At 36.6% G+C, this 22,103-nt stretch overlaps 1 protein-coding gene across 1 annotated transcript in view; it reads left to right on the top strand.

Moving 5' to 3' along the window:
- The window catches only part of LOC117794103, a 192,094-nt gene that overhangs the window by 38,413 nt on the left and 131,578 nt on the right, over positions 1–22,103 (top strand). The window contains exon 2 of the mRNA XM_034634585.1: positions 21,642–21,647. Within this exon, the coding sequence (XP_034490476.1) occupies positions 21,642–21,647 (6 nt within the window). The remainder of the gene's footprint in view (positions 1–21,641; positions 21,648–22,103) is intronic.

Genomic DNA, 22,103 nt, shown 5'->3' with positions numbered 1-22,103 from the left:
TATTTATTGATGCAAAGAAGCGATACTTATGCAAAGTAAATATCGATATGACATTCAAAGCAATGTATCGATAAGCATGCTAAATGCGGCATTTATTTATTAACAATTAACAAACAATTCGGTTTATTTAGCTTTCATAATATTAATTTGAGAAAACAATTATTTAGTTAAAGAAAATTATTTTTTAGTGTAAATCAGCTTCTTTACAATACCTTTAACAGCTGCTAAGCAAATATGATGAGCTGCAGCCCTGGGTTTAGTTTTCTTTAGTTTTAACAAAAACAAAAACAAACAACAACAAAAATACGGCATGCTTCCGATCAGTCATGTGCTTCTGTGGCGTAGCGTGCTAAGAGACGGGAGGTCAAAAAATGTTCGTGGGTTCGAGTTCTGTCGTGGGCGAAAGTCATTAAACTTTTATTCTTTTTTCTTTTTCATTCAAAATAAATAAATGTATTATTAAGATGATTAAAGGCTAAAATAAAATTTTTAATTTTAAACGGATATGTGCAAGTGTGGCTCTATATGATAAGCCTCTGTCATTTAAATTTTCTTGGAGTTTTGGTGCGGGTTCGATTCCCGACGGGAACAACCTTTTTTTAGCTGATTGTATAGCTATTTATAAATTTTTTTTAAATTATTATTTAATTTCAAAATTTTGTTTTAAATTATTATTTATGAATGTTATGTTGACATATTATATTGAATACATGTTTAATCATTTAATAAAAGTTATTTTATATCGACATTATATAAATGTTATGTTAAAATTCTATGTAAATTTAATGTTTTATAAATTTACTATGTAAATTTATGTTTTTAATAATTTTATCTGTTAACTTTTTTTTGTTTCAAATAAATTATTAAATTTAATTTTGAGCTTCAATTGTGTTAAGTGTTGATTAGTTTATTTATTACAACATTTGGCATGTTGCACATGTAGTTTTAATTTAATCTCTGTTAAGGATTTATGAAGGCTTATATATAAGAATTTAAGTTTATCATAAATATTATTCAATTTTTAGAAGTGACTGCTTTTGGATAGTATGTACGGGGTCTCCGTCAGTCGAGTATGCTCGACTGTAGCACCGGCCGACTAGTTTTTTACCATATTTTACACCCTGACCAACTTTTGTCAAAATCGGATGTACATATCAAATAGCTGTCATGGGTACAATCAAGCTCAAAATAACCTTTAGTACGAAAAACTTTTTTGTTTCTTAAGACATGTAAACCAAACTCACAGATTATGTATTTGAGACTGCCTGTTACACCCTGATAAAATTTGGTGAACATCGGCTGCTGTAGCTGCAAATTGGGCTGCAGCGCACCCACTATTCATATATTAGTGATCGGTATCGGTTTTTTTAAATGCAAAGAAGAGATACTTATGCAAAGCAAATATCGATATGACATTCAAAGCGATGTATCGATAAGCATGCTAAATGCGGCATTTATTTATTAACAATTAACAAACAATTCGGTTTATTTAGCTTTCATAATATTAATTTGAGAAAACAATTATTTAGTTAAAGAAAATTATTTTTTAGTGTAAATCAGCTTCTTTACAATACCTTTAACAGCTGCTAAGCAAATATGATGAGCTGCAGCCCTGGGTTTAGTTTTCTTTGGTTTTAACAAAAATAAAAGCAAACAACAACAAAACTACGAAATGTAACAACACATTATTTTTGATAAAAAAAATTTAAAAAGAAAAAAATATTTTATTTAAATTATTCTATTAACAGGAGCTTTGATATTTTGTGCGAGATTAGCACAAAAGAATAACAATGACAAAGCAGCATAACAAACATCAACTAAAAAGCAAAATGTTGCAATAGTTTATTTTTCATTTAAAAAAATATTTCAAAAAAATAAATCTATATTTATAAAGTTGTTTGTCCAACTGACTGATTTAGCATTGTACAGGCCAAACGGTTTGACGTACGACCTTGAAACAGTGTTTGGTCAGGTGGCGAGCTCAGTACCTACCCTGTGGTTCTGAAGATCCCTTTGCTTGATTGTCCCTAACGTTGTCCATGATGTTGTTGTCATTTCTTGACGTTTTTTTGTTATTATGTAAAAATTCTGCCAGCGTCAACTGTTCGTCAACAGCTGCTCGTCCGCACTTTAAAATTTGAGTCAGTTAGTACATTATTGTTAGTCGTGAAATTTTAGGCTGAGTGGCGTAATGGTTAGGGTCGCCGACTCGCCACAAGCAGACCTATTCGGTTTGGGTTTCCGGGTTCGAATCCCCCTCTAAACAGTCTTCATAAATAAAATTAAATAAATATACGCCCGTCGTCAAAGTATCAAACATGTAGTTTAAAAATCTAAAAAAATAATTAAAATAGCGAAAAAAAAAATTTTAAAATAAGCAAAAGTTAAAGATATTTTTATTTTCACTATATTGCTTAGGGATTTCTCGTCAGAGTTCCACGAGGAAAGTCTTAGGGAATACCTAATGTGGTTTCCCCTGTACTCGTATCTAGGAACTCACAATGTTAAAGTCCACAACGGTTTTCATACAATGTCCACAAGGTTTCTTTATCGATTAGGGACAAATCCACATGGATTCCACACAGATTCGCTTTTGCATGCCAAATATTGAAGTTTTCTGCCAAATCTAACCGCGTGCTTACAATTATTCGTTTCTTTTACAAAAAATGTTATCTATATATATAAAGTTGTTTTTCCAACTGACTGATTTAGCATTGTACAGGCCAAACGGTTTGACGTACGACCTTGAAACTTGGCCACAATATTCTTAAAATAATTTCACCGGGAGATAAGCATGCGTATTTCGAAATTCGAAGTCAGGCGCGGCATTCAATGGCAAAAGTGATGCAGAGGATGGTGTGTTAGATTCAGAAGCAGAAGCTCCTGGTTCGAATCTCGCTTGATAAAGGCTTTTTAGCTCGGTACCCAAAAAATGGGTACTAGAGCTTATTAGATTTGTGACAATTATGGTACACTAATTTGAACACTTTATCTCAGAGACTATAAAAATTAGAGCAACTAAATTTTTTGACAATACTCCAAGGTTGTTGACCTATATCAAGATAATTTTAAAATTTGGCCACGCCATCGTTCGCCCACGTAATTGTTATAAAATCTAATAACAAGATCAATTTTAAAGCTACAGCTTTGAAACTTGGCACACAGGATGTGAGAACGAGTTCTGAGGTGTGGTGGAAATTTTAACAAGATCGGTTCATAAAAAGAGAAGATATTTGAGGAAATATGTATACGGCGGACATATAATTACCTGCATCTCAGAGATTATAAGAGCTAGAGCTACCAAGTTTCGTGACAATACTGCTATGTTGCGCGCGCAGATCAAGTTTGCTTTAGAATTTTCCCACGCCCCCCAATTTTCCTGTAATCGACAGAAAACTCAAATATCCAATTACAAGTCCAATTCAATAGGCAGAGATTTCAAAATCAGCGCACATATAGATTACTATCTTTTTGATGTATGCTGATAATATAATTGCGATTGGAAAATAAACAACGAATATATTAAGCAAATAATTTTCGCTTTGCACGCCGTGGTATGAACAGTCTGGAGGGGTGGGGGTAACAGCAGGTACACATGTTATGTAAATGTTTTATATCAATGTTATATTACCATAGTACTATTTATTCATTTTCAACTGTTAGTGAAGGGTGTCGCTATTTATTGATGCAAAGAAGCGATACTTATGCAAAGTAAATATCGATATGACATTCAAAGCAATGTATCGATAAGCATGCTAAATGCGGCATTTATTTATTAACAATTTACAAACAATTCGGTTTATTTAGCTTTCATAATATCAATTTGAGAAAACAATTATTTACTTAAAGAAAATTATTTTTTAGTGTAAATCAGCTTCTTTACAATACCTTTAACAGCTGCTAAGCAAATATGATGAGCTGCAGCCCTGGGTTTAGTTTTCTTTAGTTTTAACAAAAACAAAAACAAACAACAACAAAAATACGGCATGCTTCCGATCAGTCATGTGCTTCTGTGGCGTAGCGTGCTAAGAGACGGGAGGTCAAAAAATGTTCGTGGGTTCGAGTTCTGTCGTGGGCGAAAGTCATTAAACTTTTATTCTTTTTCCTTTTTCATTCAAAATAAATAAATGTATTATTAAGATGATTAAAGGCTAAAATAAAATTTTTAATTTTAAACGGATATGTGCAAGTGTGGCTCTATATGATAAGCCTCTGTCATTTAAATTTTCTTGGAGTTTTGGTGCGGTTCGATTCCCGACGGGAACAACCTTTTTTTAGCTGATTGTATAGCTATTTATAAATTTTTTTAAAATTATTATTTAATTTCAAAATTTTGTTTTAAATTATTATTTATGAATGTTATGTTGACATATTATATTGAATACATGTTTAATCATTTAATAAAAGTTATTTTATATCGACATTATATAAATGTTATGTTAAAATTCTATGTAAATTTAATGTTTTATAAATTTACTATGTAAATTTATGTTTTTAATAATTTTATCTGTTAACTTTTTTTTGTTTCAAATTATTAAATTTAATTTTGAGCTTCAATTGTGTTAAGTGTTGATTAGTTTATTTATTACAACATTTGGCATGTTGCACATGTAGTTTTAATTTAATCTCTGTTAAGGATTTATGAAGGCTTATATATAAGAATTTAAGTTTATCATAAATATTATTCAATTTTTAGAAATGACTGCTTTTGGATAGTATGTACGGGGTCTCCGTCAGTCGAGTATGCTCGACTGTAGCACCGGCCGACTAGTTTTTTTACCATATTTTACACCCTGACCAACTTTTGTCAAAATCGGATGTACATATCAAATAGCTGTCATGGGTACAATCAAGCTCAAAATAACCTTTAGTACGAAAAACTTTTTTGTTTCTTAAGACATGTAAACCAAACTCACAGATTATGTATTTGAGACTGCCTGTTACACCCTGATAAAATTTGGTGAACATCGGCTGCTGTAGCTGCAAATTGGGCTGCAGCGCACCCACTATTCATATATTAGTGATCGGTATCGCTTTTTATTGATGCAAAGAAGAGATACTTATGCAAAGCAAATATCGATATGACATTCAAAGCGATGTATCGATAAGCATGCTAAATGCGGCATTTATTTATTAACAATTAACAAACAATTCGGTTTATTTAGCTTTCATAATATTAATTTGAGAAAACAATTATTTAGTTTAAGAAAATTATTTTTTAGTGTAAATCAGCTTCTTTACAATACCTTTAACAGCTGCTAAGCAAATATGATGAGCTGCAGCCCTGGGTTTAGTTTTCTTTGGTTTTAACAAAAATAAAAGCAAACAACAACAAAACTACGAAATGTAACAACACATTATTTTTGATAAAAAAAATTTAAAAAGAAAAAAATATTTTATTTAAATTATTCTATTAACAGCAGCTTTGATATTTTGTGCGAGATTAGCACAAAAGAATAACAATGACAAAGCAGCATAACAAACATCAACTAAAAAGCAAAATGTTGCAATAGTTTATTTTTCATTTAAAAAAATATTTCAAAAAAATAAATCTATATTTATAAAGTTGTTTGTCCAACTGACTGATTTAGCATTGTACAGGCCAAACGGTTTGACGTACGACCTTGAAACAGTGTTTGGTCAGGTGGCGAGCTCAGTACCTACCCTGTGGTTCTGAAGATCCCTTTGCTTGATTGTCCCTAACGTTGTCCATGATGTTGTTGTCATTTCTTGACGTTTTTTTGTTATTATGTAAAAATTCTGCCAGCGTCAACTGTTCGTCAACAGCTGCTCGTCCGCACTTTAAAATTTGAGTCAGTTAGTACATTATTGTTAGTCGTGAAATTTTAGGCTGAGTGGCGTAATGGTTAGGGTCGCCGACTCGCCACAAGCAGACCTATTCAGTTTGGGTTTCCGGGTTCGAATCCCCCTCTAAACAGTCTTCATAAATAAAATTAAATAAATATACGCCCGTCGTCAAAGTATCAAACATGTAGTTTTAAAATCTAAAAAAATAATTAAAATAGCGAAAAAAAAATTTTAAAATAAGCAAAAGTTAAAGATATTTTTATTTTCATTATATTGCTAAGGGATTTCTCGTCAGAGTTCCACGAGGAAAGTCTTAGGGAATACCTAATGAGGTTTCCCCTGTACTCGTATCTAGGAACTCACAATGTTAAAGTCCACAACGGTTTTCATACAATGTCCACAAGGTTTCTTTATCGATTAGGGACAAATCCACATGGATTCCACACAGATTCGCTTTTGCACGCCAAATATTGAAGTTTTCTGCCAAATCTAACCGCGTGCTTACAATTATTCGTTTCTTTTACAAAAAATGTTATCTATATATATAAAGTTGTTTTTCCAACTGACTGATTTAGCATTGTACAGGCCAAACGGTTTGACGTACGACCTTGAAACTTGGCCACAATATTCTTAAAATAATTTCACCGGGAGATAAGCATGCGTATTTCGAAATTCGAAGTCAGGCGCGGCATTCAATGGCAAAAGTGATGCAGAGGATGGTGTGTTAGATTCAGAAGCAGAAGCTCCTGGTTCGAATCTCGCTTGATAAAGGCTTTTTTAGCTCGGTACCCAAAAAATGGGTACTAGAGCTTATTAGATTTGTGACAATTATGGTACACTAATTTGAACACTTTATCTCAGAGACTATAAAAATTAGAGCAACTAAATTTTTTGACAATACTCCAAGGTTGTTGACCTATATCAAGATAATTTTAAAATTTGGCCACGCCATCGTTCGCCCACGTAATTGTTATAAAATCTAATAACAAGATCAATTTTAAAGCTACAGCTTTGAAACTTGGCACACAGGATGTGAGAACGAGTTCTGAGGTGTGGTGAAAATTTTAACAAGATCGGTTCATAAAAAGAGAAGATATTTGAGGAAATATGTATATGGCGGACATATAATTACCTGCATCTCAGAGATTATAAGAGCTAGAGCTACCAAGTTTCGTGACAATACTGCTATGTTGCGCGCGCAGATCAAGTTTGCTTTAGAATTTTCCCACGCCCCCCAATTTTCCTGTAATCGACAGAAAACTCAAATATCCAATTACAAGTCCAATTCAATAGGCAGAGATTTCAAAATCAGCGCACATATAGATTACTATCTTTTTGATGTATGCTGATAATATAATTGCGATTGGAAAATAAACAACGAATATATTAAGCAAATAATTTTCGCTTTGCACGCCGTGGTATGAACAGTCTGGAGGGGTGGGGGTAACAGCAGGTACACATGTTATGTAAATGTTTTATATCAATGTTATATTACCATAGTACTATTTATGTGTATTTTTACGTGTATGTTAATCCATAAATGCTAAATGGCATATATTTATGTTAGTTTTTTTATTATAAAATTTTAAAAGATAAAACTGTCAATTAAATTAAGCCTCTGTACGAATTGAAGTTTATTTTATAATTTGTCATTAAATCTAACTGCCGCAAAAATGCGGGTAGCGAGCACATAACAGTGGGCTCGACTGTAGCCCTTTTACACCTCATCGCGAGCGAAGCGAGCTGGGAGTAGGCGAACGTAGCGACTAGGGGAGCGGAGCCCCCTTGTTTTAAAATCAATTTGACAAAACAAAGACATATATTTATTTAAGTAACATATATCTGTGTTTGGTCAGCCAGCGAGCTCAGTACCTTAGTAGTGCAGAGGATAGTGTGTTAGACCCTGATGCAGGGAGTCGCGGGTTCATTTCCCACACCAAGCAGGGTTTTTATCAATTTTTTTTTAATTTTATTAACATATTTTTAAATTTTTGGATATTTTACAATTTGATCAAAATCGGATTACTATATCACATAGCTGCAATTAAAAACAATCAGGTTCAGATTAGACTTTAGTATGGAGACCTTTTGTGTTTTTCAAGTTATCTCGGGTAGCTATATCATATTGCTGCCATTGGAACAATTGGATGGAAATTAACTCTTAGTAGGAAAATAATTTTTGTTTTTTGAGCTATCTTAACCAAACTAACAGAATGTGTCTTTTTTACTAAATGTTGAAACCTGTTCAAATTTGGTCTAAATTGGATGACTATATAATATAGCTGCCATATGAGCGTCGGTTTCAAATGTTAGTCTAATTTTTGTTAGAAGGTATAATGACATTTAGCAAGTTCTAATTACTGATCTATCAGAAGTAAAAAATAATGATAAACTGATAAAAAACGTGCCGAATAAACCCAATGTTAGAAAAAACGACCCTTTGCTCTATAATGGCAGAAACTGCAGTTTAAATGCCTTTTAATTTGACATATTTTTGTTACTTATATTATTTTTTTACATACAAACATGTTAATGTGATTGGATTTCAGAATAAACGAATTTGCCCGGATAACAGAAAATTTAATAGATAAAAATTGAGTGTCTGAATTATAAGGTTGTCCGAATTAGCAAGTGTCCGAACTATTGAAATAGTACAGTAATTTAGTTTTGCGGGAAAGAAGGTTATTAAAAAAATATAAGAAGTGCTCCTCTTTTTCAGGCATTAATTAAGCGTGAGAAACTAGCCGGGGGTTGGCGAGCGAAGCGACCAAGTGGCGGAGCCCCTGTTTAAAAATTAATATCTTGCTTGGTCTGCCTGAGTTTGAACCCACGTTACCGTGTGCGTGAGTCTACGACACCATCCTCTGCACTACTTAGGTTCTGAACCCGCTGGCTGACCAAACACTGCTATTTGTAAATCAAAATAAACGCGAACTTTGACCTCGAATTTAACGCACTTGTGGGGCGAATTTGTGAAAACGCCGTCTTAAACGCCGATAAATTTGTCATATCTGTGTTGTGTTAAAATTTCAAACTTGTATCTTGAGCCGTTTGGCCGGTACAATGCTCAGTCAGTTGGACAAAGAAAATTATATATATAGATTAAATATTGTTCGTCACAAAATTGGATATCAGAAATTTTGGGTCATCTAGACTTTTGTCACTAGACTTTTACCACGTGAAGAGGCTCTTTTTTGGAAGATATCAGAAATTTTCTTGTTTCATATGTTCCTGATTGTTACTTCACTAAAATTAAAAAACAAATGTAGGAAGACCCCAATCATTTAATTCTTTTAAATTTTATCTGCCCGCAATGTTAAAAAAAAAAAAAAACTTTTACTAAAACTGGTTATTACTGCAACGGAAAACCTATGCTACAGAAAAATTTCTGGCAGCACTGTTTATTTTTGATGCCCAAAAGCTGTCTGCTACATAGGTTGGCTGATATGTCATGTAATTGGTGCTGTCGTATTTCCCCTCTACATAATATGTATAACTATATACACTTATATGTTAATATCTTAAGAAAGCGAAATTTTACAGATATGTGTGATATATCAAAAAACGCGGAATTTCATTGACTATAACATATTGATTTATTTAGAGGAATCATTCTTTTTTTATTCAAAAAGTCGTAGATCAAACATTTCTAGATTTTCGAAGAGGAAATAATCCCCATTGTGAAGCGGCACTAGGAGTACCGCCTCCCATTGTAATATGTCACCTAGAGGGCGCAATAGGATAGCGGCAAGGAGCCGACGCAGCAGCGGGCTGTCCCTTGTATTATTTATTTAGTATATGTATTATTAATTTATAAGTAATTATTATTAATATTACTGTTAGTTACGAAGCATGCGCATGAAGCGCAGACTTAAAATATGAATTAAAATAGATTTAAGCTAAGAAAGCAACGATGGTTTGAAATTTGGGCAGGATTTAAACGTAACTGCGGCTTTCGCAGGCTTGCCCACGTTAGCGATCGGCTACACAACATTGCCAAGCGGAGTGCCGCTTCACCTCGTGATGAGAGAGCGAAAGCTCCGAGGTGAAGAGCGAGAGCCGTAGATTGAACTGAATTTTGTTCGTCACAAAATTGGATATCGGAAATTTTGGGGCTAGAAATTGCTTTTTTTGGTGGGATATCAGAAATTTTTGCAATTGCTTTTGCTTTTGAGATTGTAACTTTACATTTAATGCAGGCAAATAGTAAAATATATAAATTTAGTTGTTGAACGTATTTCATATTAAAAAAAAATTTTTTTCTTTAATTATAAAGAAAAACTAGGTGACTCCGGACCCCACTCGCTATTCTCGCGTTGCTACAGCCGAGCATACTCTACTGTCGGTGACTTCGTACTTACTATGAAAAAAAAAGTTTTTCATACTAAGACTTGGACTTCGCCCGATCGGTGCTATGACAGCTATATGATATAGTGGTTCGATTAGAACCAACTTTGGTCAGAATATATAAGTCTAATTTAAATGCATATTCTATTAGTTTGGTTACGATATCTCGTAAAACAAAAAAGTTTTTCATACTAAGACTTAATATTGGACCGATTGGCTGTATGATATAGTGGTCCGATAAGAACTAACTTCGGTCAGGATTTTTAAAACTGACTTTAATGCAATAGCTATCAATTTGGTTAAAATATCTCACTAAACAAACAAGTTTTTCATACTAAAACCCAATTTTGACCCGATCGGTCCTATGACAGCTATATGATATAGTGGTCCGATTCGATCCAACTTTGGTCAGGATATATAAAACCAAGTTAAATGCATGCTGTATCAGTTTGGTTGAGATATCTCATAAAACAAAAAAATATCTCATACTAAAACGTGATTTTCGACCGATAGAATAATGTATTTATTCATTTAACAGGTAATATCTTCCAAACCCCAAAACCAAAGTTTATGTTTCATATACCAAAAAACGGGAAGTTGTACGTATTACAACATATTTTAACAGAAATCGTTAGAGCCGTTTTATCAAAAATCGCCAAAATGTAAGCTTAAAAACATTATATCACCTGTAAAATGTTATAATAAAAGCCCTCAAACACACCTTTCCAATGATATATAGAACATATCTGTAGCTTCTATGGTTTGGAAACTGTTGATTTTTACGGCTTTTTCTTGCTAAATTAGCGTTCAAGGTATCAATCGACGCGTATTTTTGATAAGAATTTTTAAAAAATAAATAATTTTAACAAAAAGCCCCAACGGCTCAACAAGCTGCGATCATACAAATTTTTCCCCTCCCACTTACTCCCCCGTATCTCATGACCCATGTGAATTAGAAAAAGTTTTAGTATGCCATTTTGTAAGTTAGGACTAAACCTTTCCATCAATATATAGCTTGCTCTGATCGGACAGTCGTAGCAAATCTTCCAACTTAGCTGTATATATTGTTAGTCGCCTTTCGCACCCTTCGTGCTGCTTTCGTCACTAACGCGAACTGCCGTCCGCAGTGATTTTATTAAATTAAGGAGTACCTGTCGTTTCCTAGATACATTGACGAGAATTCAAGCTCTAAAGTTGAAGGTCGTGTTTTGTTCAGCTTTGTTCATTTCTAATAGCATCTTCTCTTTAAAGTTAAGTTTTCTAAAAATAATATTGTATTTGATCTCTTATCGCAAACAATTTTATTGAAGCAAGAACTAACGACAAAAATGCTAAAGAGGAAAATAAATATCAATCAACGGTAAAATGTTAACTTGTTTTTAATCATATTTCTATGTAACGTCAATTCATAGAACAAGCTCTTAATCTCTACACATCTTTGCTGATGATCTCAAGTACATGAAATCTTAAACTTAAACAGAGTTTAGTACGACAAAGTAAATAAATTATATAAATTTATATTATAAATTTCCTGTTCCAAAGAACTTGTGAGATGGTTCCGATGGCTTAGCTGAGGCCACCAGGCGGATCGCGGGTTGCGGATAGCGAACTTCTACCCCTTGGGGAGGTTAGCTGCGAATAGCGAATGGCCACCCCTTGAGGAGGTTAGATGCGAATAAAGCATCTCCCAAACCAGAGCGAATAATTCGCAGCGGCAGCGGCGCGAATATATAATTACATTGCGTCTTATGAACGTTTGCACACCAAAGCGGAGCGAATTCGTTTCGACGGCGAAATTGCAGCGTTTTTTTCCAGAACCGCGCATGCAGCGTTTTTTCCGCTTGCCGCCAAGAACGATAAAAGTAGATTGCGCAGAAATTTGCCCATGTTCTGCGCTGATGACGTCACATGTGATGCATGTGTTGAATTTTTGCCTTGTTTACATGTTAAATTACTATATTTTGGCTTTTAATACAATATAATTATAATAATATAATACGAGAAGCAGTTTTTAACTTATAATCATTCACTTTTATTGAAAAATATTTATTAAAAATCATCACATGTGACGTTTATGCGTTTAGCTGTTTATGCGCAATGTCTTTTTTCATGGCTGTCATTTGACGAAGACATTTTTGTGAACAAAGAAACCGCGAATAAATTCGCCGCGATGTGAACACACTTGCGATTTTGGCGCGGAAAACATCACGCGGTTTTTTCGCGCCGCTGCCGCTGCGATTTATTCGCTCTGGTTTGGGAGATGCTTAACGAGTAAACCTTGTAATAAGCAGTCCGGGACAAGCAGCGGGTACGATACTGACCATCGTACTGACAAGGCGTTTGTGTTGCCGTCTTTAAAGCATAGCCTCACACACCCTCAACTCCCTCACAAATACCTACCTCTAGCACCTACCTGAGCAAATGAGCACGGTTGGACCATCCTAACCGATGCGATGGCCTCGGATAGAAGGCAAACGCAGCATCGCATGGCGAAAATATTTCTAACATTAAATAAAACAAATGAAAATCGGTTAAAATCAAATAAAAAGCAATTAACGAAACAATAATAAGAAATAACAAAATAATAATAAGAAAAATAAAGTAATGTAAGGTTTTAAAAATTAAAATTTAATAATACATTTTATTTTCCACTCTTCTTTAAACATTTTTTTTCAGTGTGCATATTAAAAGTTGAGCAGTTTTAGTCGACGGCTGATCAGCAGCTGTTTCTGTGTTTTCTGCCGCTCTTCGCGCTTTGCTGAAATGCAGTGTTGACAACAAATCACGACAAAAAAAATGACAAACCGAACAGAAAAAAGGGGCAAAAAAAAAAATACAGATGCTTCTAACATAAACAGTGTTGACATTTAGATGATATTATTATTAATATACTTTCATTAGGCTTCTCTTTTTTTTGATCAAGTGTGCATGAATTTCATAAGTTTTAGAATTTATAAAATTGGATAGATTTTCAGCTAGAAAATGTCTGACATATTTTCCGTCGGACGTAGTTTTAAAAAGGACAGATCTGTTCAGAAAAAGGCTTAGTTGGCAACACTGCTGAAGTGACGAAAAGAGACAAAGAGAGCGCGAAGCCGAAGCACATGGCGAAGCACACGAAATGCGTTTATACTGTGTATGTGCAGCAGAACGCCGGCAGAGACAAATCCTATGCTCACTGTATAGGAGGCTGGGCACCGCTTGTTTGTAACCAAGCATTGTTTTTGTCGTTTTCTGTGATCTTGTTTTGCATTGGCATTTCGATTTGCATTCCCTTGAAACTTTTGCACAGACTTGAAAATACCCTATATTACAATGCCATCAGATTTGGTCTGTTATTTTTACAAGTGTCATGTTACTGACTCCAGGCAAGAGTTTACTGCTTGCTATTTCTGCGACCGGACTTATCATTTAAAGTGTGTAGGTTTAACAACTAAATTCAAAGATTATCTTGAGAAAAACATTGGTTTGAGATGGCGTTGTGAAACTTGCCGGGACATTAAGTGCAAGTTCGCAAAATATGGAGCGAACCAGAGAAAGTTTTAAGGACTTATCGAAGCTTTTTCATAAAGCAAATGTCGTTTTTTCGGATATGGAGAACTTGTTCAGTAATTCGTCATTATTGAATCAATCAACCAATTTATTACCTTAACATGGTAGGACTCACCATAACCCACATGTTAGTGGAATATCTGCCTGACAATCAACATCTGTCTCCAATAGTGTAAATAAGCGGTGGGCACAAAATTTGCAATCGGGAGCACTACAACAACATCTACAACAAACACAACTTCTGAAGTCATAAATTTAAGCAAAATGAAGACATTTATGACTCTCTGCGTCGCGACAAAAAATCTGTGTCGTTGTTGTTGGTTTTGACAAACCAAAACAATTATACACTAAATGAAGTTCTAATTAATTTTATTTGCAAGTCAAACGCTTATTATATGGTAAAAATCAAAACGCATCAAAACACATCAAAACCATCTTACTTTTTCACACAGTGTACAAGACGCTGCTGAAGTCATAAATCATAGCAAAATGAACACTTTTATGACCGTACGCGTCGCAGCCGAAACTCGAGCATTTGCTGTGTGTTTGTTGTTTAGTTTTGTTGGGGGGTCATAAATGATTTGCGCGCAGCCTCAAAAGTTGTTGTTGTAGTCGGAGCATTGGGAGCAGCGAGAGCAAGGGCTTGCCCACCGCTGGTGTAAATCTTGATGTCACGCCAGCTGGTACGGCAGCCAATCCACTGACTACCGTACCGCCTCGCCTGTCAATGCCCCTCCAAGGCATTCCCCCTCCGAATCCTAAGAGACATGTTTTTAACTCTAGGCTTTCTAAAGGTCAGTCTTCGTATAATGTTAAGGCTTATGGCCAAAACAAAATACAAGGTGCTGAAATTTCTCTGATAGGTTTTTGCAAGCGGACTTAAACGCACTGTTTCTTTGGTGTCAAGCAAATTTTCTAAATTTAAAAAGCTCAAAATGTAATGTAATGACTTTCTACAGATCCTTTCGGCATATTTGTCAGTATTCACTTATCTATCTCGGAATGCTTAAATGATTCCGAAAATGATTCTAAACGCTCGGCAAATGATTTGGGTATAGTTCTAGATCATAAACTGAAGTTCGATAAACATATTGCTGTTGCAGTCAATAAAGCAATGGGAGTTCTTGGGTTTAATAAGCGATGGTCCAAGCAATTTTATTATCCTTATATTACTAGGCTTTTATATACATCTCTTGTCCGCCCGATTCTTGAGTATGGGTCATGCATTTGGTCCCCTCAATACGAATCACATCGTGCCAGGATAGAATCGGTTCAAAAACAATTCTTAATATTTGCTCTTCGCGGCTTAAGCTGAAACTCAGAAATTCAGATGCCTTCATCTGAAGACTTCGCTTAATCAATCTTCCCTCTCTTACTTATCGTAGAATTATGCTTGGAGTTATGTTCGTCCATAAATTACTACGGGGTCAAGTAGACTCAGTTAGTTTGATGGAAGAAATTACTTTCAACATACCTTTTAGATTAACCCGTAACTTTAATCCTCTGTATCTTCCGTATTGCACCACTAACTGGGCTTTGCATTTACCCTATCGTATTCTGTGTGCTGATTATAACAATCTATACCATACGATTAGTTTCGAATGTTCTTCGCTTACTATTAAAGCCTCTATTTTAAAATTTCTAACTAATCTTACAAACTAACTAATCTCTAATTTTTAACTTGGTCTGATTGGGTTTTTCTGGGTTTTCCCCAATCCTCGCAACAAATGTTGGACCAATCGTTTTCTTTTTCATTTTAGATACTCCCAGAATATTTAAATTTATATTTACATTTACATTAAACAGTAATATTTTAATTTATTTGTTAATTTAAATGTATAGTTAAGTGTCGGCTGCTTATAGTTTGACAATAAATAAATAAATAAATTTTCATTTTAAATGGTTGTACCTATCTTGCTTATATTGACACTCCCTGGGTAAAACTCATTTAACATACCAGAATTTTGTATTTTTTTTTTAACAGATTTATGATGCAAACCCTTTTTCTCTTAAGAGACTGCTGTTTTGCTTGTATCCTATTTTCCCCGTAAGTTTATAATTTCTGATATACAAAACAATTTTAAATAAGTTATTCATTGGTTGATGGTCTTGTTAGACTAGAATTTAGATTTATTCCGAACATTTTTATAAGACTTGTTCTTATTGAACGTTTGAAAAACTTTTGGATTGGATGTAATGTCAGTTCTTTTATTCTCTTTTTGTCTAGTTTCATGGTTTAGTAGTCTATTTTTCACAAATGCCAATGTTATGTTGTCTTTTGCAAAAGTCTCAATTGCAGTAATAACTTCATCGTAAGTTGGTGGTAGGGACATTAAGAGGTGGGACACCGTTTTCATTTCGGACATAGCGCGATATGTCTGCGAGAACAGAATAATAATGTGAATTTGCATCTGCAATTGAATAGTTTTTAGAGCCATTTGCTTAAAAGTGGTTCATGCTCAACATGATGGCGATAGCTAGCCATAAAATAGCTGATTGCTCAGCACTGAGTTCGTTTTACTCTTACTTTTACCTCTCAAAATCTATGCTCTACATGGATTCGCCATAGTTTTAAGCAGTCAGTCGAAATTGTATACTAAAGAAGACAAGAAGTTAATTAAAAGTGAAGTGAAGAAAAAATCTATTTTTTTTTTTAACTTAGCTGTTCTGCCGCCCCGCCACAAACATTGGTTCTTCGAGCCGGAGAAGCTCGCCGCCACAAAGATTTTCGGTGGAGAAGAGAAGATAAGTTAATTATTCCATACCTACTTATATGTATGTGGTCCGCCATTTGCACTGATGGGGTATTTTTTTTAACTCCAAGAATCCAAGGGTCCATATCTATCTGTAATCCACATCCATATGAGCGCATTCTTGAAATGATTTGATTCGGCTAATATTTATTATTCACAGAATTTAATAAATGACTCCCAAAAAACTTTGAGATTTATGTACATTTGTACATACACATATGTGCATACATACCTGCCGGCAATTATCCAATTTGCCCTGTTCCAATCAAAGGCACTAGTTATCCGAAGCTGTTCTGTTTAACTCCAAAGCTCTAATTATAAATACATAATTAATTTCCATCAACATATTGCTCTCATATATACATACATATGTATGTATGTTGGCGATCTCTTTGACATACATACATACGTAGAGGGCTCATATGCTCTCACCTCTGCATACGTGCATATGTCCTACTACTACTAATATTAATACAACATCAACATCATAGTGAGCTGCATATTTATAGTTATTGAAACAAATAATTATTTAATCTGTGCTATGTTTCAATTATAATTATAATCTTTGTATTATTCATACGCATTGATTATTTATCCAAATTTATTATTTCACTTATTATTTAATATTTAATGCGTGGTGTTCAATATTTAACATTTAATATTCAGTGTTTGATATTTAATGTTTGATATTTAGTATTTAATATTCAATTGAATAATTATTATTTAACAGTTTTTATTTATTATTTGTTACTTGTTATATTTTTTTAACTGATTATTACTTATAATTTAACTTTATTAATCCACAAGTTTATATTATGCATTATCTCGGTCCTGATGTTTTCTTGTAATTCGTTCTGATTCACTGTTCCATTTCCGTTGTTCCACTCCTCTAGTTTGTCATTTTTCGAAACTTGCTAAATTTATCAATGGGAATAGTTATAAAAGGAATTATAAAATAGCAATTTTCAAACAGTCTGAGCTTAATATTGACTCCGTGGGGAGTCAATTATGTCCAGTGGAGACAATCCAGAAAAGAAATCTACACCTTTTACCCGAAAATCCACTCTTGAAACCGTATCAACTTTAAGACAAGCTGATTCCAATACACAACCCGAAGATAAGGCAGGTAAGAAGGAGTCCACGGCAAAACGAGTTAAATCCTTTAAGAGTACGATTAATGTGGAACCTCAATCCTGCAAGTCGATGAGAGATCGTCCTATATAAAGAAGCAAAAGCTTTGTTTAAACTGCTTCGCCAGAGGCCATCAAGTCAAAGATTGCACAAGCGCGCACAACTGCTACACGTGCAAAGGTCGCCACAATACTTTACTACATCGTGGTGATCCTCCACAAGTCTCTTCTGGTTCAGCCCCCGCAAGTTCAACTATTCCAAGTGTACAGTCCACTTCATCCAACTATCCAAATGTCCAGAACTATCTAGCAGCAAGCGTTCAAGGCGTTCTTCTCGGTACTGCGATGGTTAACATTTGCCATCAAGAGACAGCCTATAAAGCAAAGGCATTGAGCTATTCTGGATCAGAAGCTTCGTTCATTTCCGAACGGATGTTCAACCTTATTTAACTCCCATACCAGTCCGTTCACGCTTAAGTCGCTGGCCTGAACCAAGCAGTTGCTGCCAGTCCAAAGAAGTTATGTCACTTCAACATCGGCTCCCCATAGATGCCGAGAATCCAAATTCAGACCTCTCTAAAGGACATGCCAAATATTCAGTTGGCTGACCCCTCTTTTCATCTGAACTCGCAGGTAGCTGTGCTATTGGGTGCAGATATTCTCCCTTCTATTCTAGTAAGCGGCTCACGCTCCAATATATGAGGTTCACTACTGACCCAAGAGACTATTTTTGGATGGATTTTAACAGGACCAGTAAAGAAGTCACCGGCTTAGGTAATCTCTTCGTTTTCAACGAAAGTCATAGTCAGCCCAGCTCAAGGGCTGGAGAAACTTCTCACCATGTTTTGGGAGGTGGAAGATCGAAGGTGAACGAAGGTTCACGTTGTATTTAATGCCTCTATTCCTCCCTCCAATGGCAAAAGCCTTAATCTCATCCTGCGTACAGGACCAGTTCTCCAATACGATGTTAACATACAGATCCTAAAGTGGCGTTTTTATCGCTACGTATTTAACGCCGATATAACTAAGATGTATCGTCAAATTCTGGTAGACCCAAAGCACACACCTTCCAAAGAATCCTCTTTCGCAACAAGGACGACCTATTGTGCGATTTCGAGCTTAACACGGTCACCTTTGGTGTCAACTGTGCTCCATTCCTTGCAATTCGAGTCTTACAGCAGCTGTCCAAAGATGTTCAAACGCAATATCCATTGGCAAGCGCCATTCTATCCGAGCACATGTACGTGAACGATGTGCTAGCAGGAGCACACACCATGTCGCAGGCAATCCTGGCAATTGAAAAGTTACGGGCCGCGCTTTGCACGGCCGGCTTCCCATTGAGAAAATGGACATCTTATGAAAAAGCTGTCTTGCGCAACATTCCGAAAGGAACACCTACTCCGAGGTGACTTCCTTGAAATTGAAGAAGCTAGCGTCGCAAAGACACTAGGTATACGACTGCAGGCTGACTCCGACGAGTTATTTTTTTTGCCCTCCAATTTATCTTCCACGAAGTCCTTGACGAATCGTGAGGTGCTCTTACAGATTGCGAAGCTGTTCGATCCTGCAGGTTGGCTGGCGCCAAGATATTTATGCAGGAAATTTGGCTGCACGAACTTGGGTGGGATGATGTGTTACCAGATGAACTGGTACAACGTTGGCACGACTTCCTCCACAACTATCCATTTCTAGGAGGGATCCGCATTCCTCGATAAGTTGGTTTCCAACCCAAGGCAATTGTCCAATTACACGGATTCTGCTACACATCTCAACGTGCATATGGGGCAGCACTTTATGTGCGCATAGAAGTGAACGGGTGTATCTCTATCCATCTCCTCACAGCAAAGACACGAGTAGCACCGGTGAATACGGTGTCTTGACCACGCCTAAAACTGTGCGGAGCTGTGCTTCTAGCAGAATTAGGATCCGCAATTATACTCCATCTACCTGTCAATAGCTCCGAAATATTCTATTGGACAGATTCAACGATCGTGCTGGCCTGGTTAGGTAAGACTCCGTGCAAATGGACCACTTTCGTGGTTAACCGTGTAAAGAAAATCGCTGCATCCAATGGTAAATGGGCTCATGTTCGTGCTAAGCAAAATCCAGCAGATTTGGCAAGCCGAGGTGTTTCTCCCCAAGACCTGATTGAAAGATCCTTCTGGTGGCAAGGGCCAGAGTGGTTACAGACGACAAAGGACAAATAGCAGCGCAGAGCTTGCTGAAGCTAAAGACGAACTTATTATAATGTCACAACGTACGGAGTACCCAAAGGAATACTGCTTTTTGAAGGACATAAATCAGCTCCACAAATCAAGTAGTCTTGCCAATTTAAATCCGTTCATCGATCACAAGGTTATACTTCGCTCATGCGGTCGTGTGAATGCATCCGCCTTCTAAGTTATGACGAAAGGCATCCTGTCCTCCTTCCTTACGACTGTGACTTTTCACGCCCCTTGGTCCGCTTCACTCATTTTATTTCTCTTCATGGAGGCAACCAGCTCATGTTACGCCTCATACGAGCCAGGTACTGGATTTCAAAGGTGAAGGTTCTTGTCAAGTCTACCATAAGTTCCTGCAAGGTGTGTATAATACACCGTAAGAAACTGCAGACACGGTTGATGGGCTCCCTACCCGTTGAAAGATCGACGTTCTCCCGAGCATTCACCAACATAGATGTCGACTTTGCAGGTCCATTCGATATAAAAAAAATTATACAATCCGTGCGTGCTTTATAGCAAAGGGCTACTACGTCTGTGTCTTCGTATGCTTCTGTACGAAGGCAATCCATTTAGAGGCCACAGCCGATATCACTGCAGAAAAGTTCTTGGCCGCCTTCTCGAAGTTCGTTGCAAGACGCGGCTGTCCTCGTCAAATGCACTCCGATAATGGAAAAACATTTGTTGGAGCTTCTAGAGCACTAACTAAGGAGTTTTTGAAGCTACTAAGCTTTTGACGTCCAAGTTCAGTCAAAGCGGCCTTTCCTGGCACTTTAACCCTCCCAGCGCTCCTCATATGGGTGGTCTATGGAAAGCGGGCGTGAAAAGTTTTAAGACCCTCTTCTATAGGTCCAACTCCTCCACAAAATACACATTCGAAGATCTTTCTACTCTTTTGCGTAGAATCGAAGCGTGCCTAAGCTCCAGGCCTATTTCACCTATGTCGAAAGATCACTCAGACCTTTTGGCTAACACCGGGCCACTTCCTGATCGGCGGTCCCCCTTTGTCCATCTCAGAGCCAGAACTCAAGGAACCGGCCATGTCAATCATTAACCGGTGGCAACGACTCAAAGCCATAAGCCAACAGTTTTGCACACGATGAAAGGATGAATACCTCAAGGAACTGAACAAACGGAACAAATAGCAACTTCCGGGGAAGGATCTCCAGGAGGGCGATGTGGTCAAAGACGATAATCTACCGTCTAATGAGTGGCGCCTCGGAAGAGTGGTGGCCACCTATCCCGGTTCTGACAATAGAGTGCGTGTGACGACATTCAGACTGCACAAGGAATTCTAAAAAGACCTATTGTTAAGTTGCTTCGTCTCCCCACTGATACATCCGTTCTAAGTCAGTGCTAAGCGCTGACGCCTTTCATCCATTATTTCTACGTTAAGTTACATAGTTTAGAAATCGTTTATTGTACCCATTCAGTCAGCTAACATAATCAACTCTTTTAATCCAATACTCAGCAGATTTTCAGAATGGCTCCCCGCACAGCTAACGCCCAGGCACTGGAGGGCAGACGTTCGCGAGAAACTAGATCCTTCCGTTGCCGAATCTGCCGGGGCATCCATCCGCTACGGAAGTGCAACCGTTTGCTGCGCTTAAGCGTGGAGAAGCGTCTCCGGGCAGTTCTCATAAACAAATACTGCTCGAACTGCGTGGCCCACCAAAATTCTGGACAGTGTCGGAGCAAGGACAAGTGTTGGAAATGCGATCAAGAGCATCATACGCTCCTTCACATGCACGAGCGGAGTAGCCCATCCCGCCGACAGCCGCGCTCCTCGGCCGCACAAATCGGTAGCGCTCTCCTTCTTTGCGTGAAAGCAGGTCCTGGCACCCTCCCCACTCATCGTCACGGTCCTCCACGCCCGACTTACGCTCAAGACCACTTTCACGCTCCCAGACTCCGTCGCCGAACACAGATCTCACAGCATTGTGAACATGATGGAAATATCTAGCCATAAAATAGCTTATTGCTCAGCACTGAGTCCGTTTTTCGCCACAGTGGCTCTTTCTTACTTTTCCCACCCAAAATCTATGGTCTACATGGATTCGCCATAGCTTTAAGCAGTCAGTCGAAATTGTATGTTGAAGAAGACAAGAAGTTAATTAAAAGTGAAATGAAGAAAAAGTCAAGTTTTTTTTTTTTAACTCAGCTGTTCTGCCGCCCCGCCACAACTGCGCAGCCCTTAGCTTGCGTAAGACATTTTGATGTAAAATTCAATTAATTAATAAATGTCCCTCAAACATGAAACGTCGTTCTTTTCGTACTACATGGCGACCATGACA

The sequence above is a fragment of the Drosophila innubila genome, chromosome X (assembly GCF_004354385.1).
Source record: "Drosophila innubila isolate TH190305 chromosome X, UK_Dinn_1.0, whole genome shotgun sequence".
Taxonomy (NCBI): Eukaryota; Metazoa; Arthropoda; class Insecta; order Diptera; family Drosophilidae; genus Drosophila; species Drosophila innubila.
Note: the sequence above shows the minus strand (reverse complement) of the source record. Positions and strands in the feature narration are given on the sequence as shown.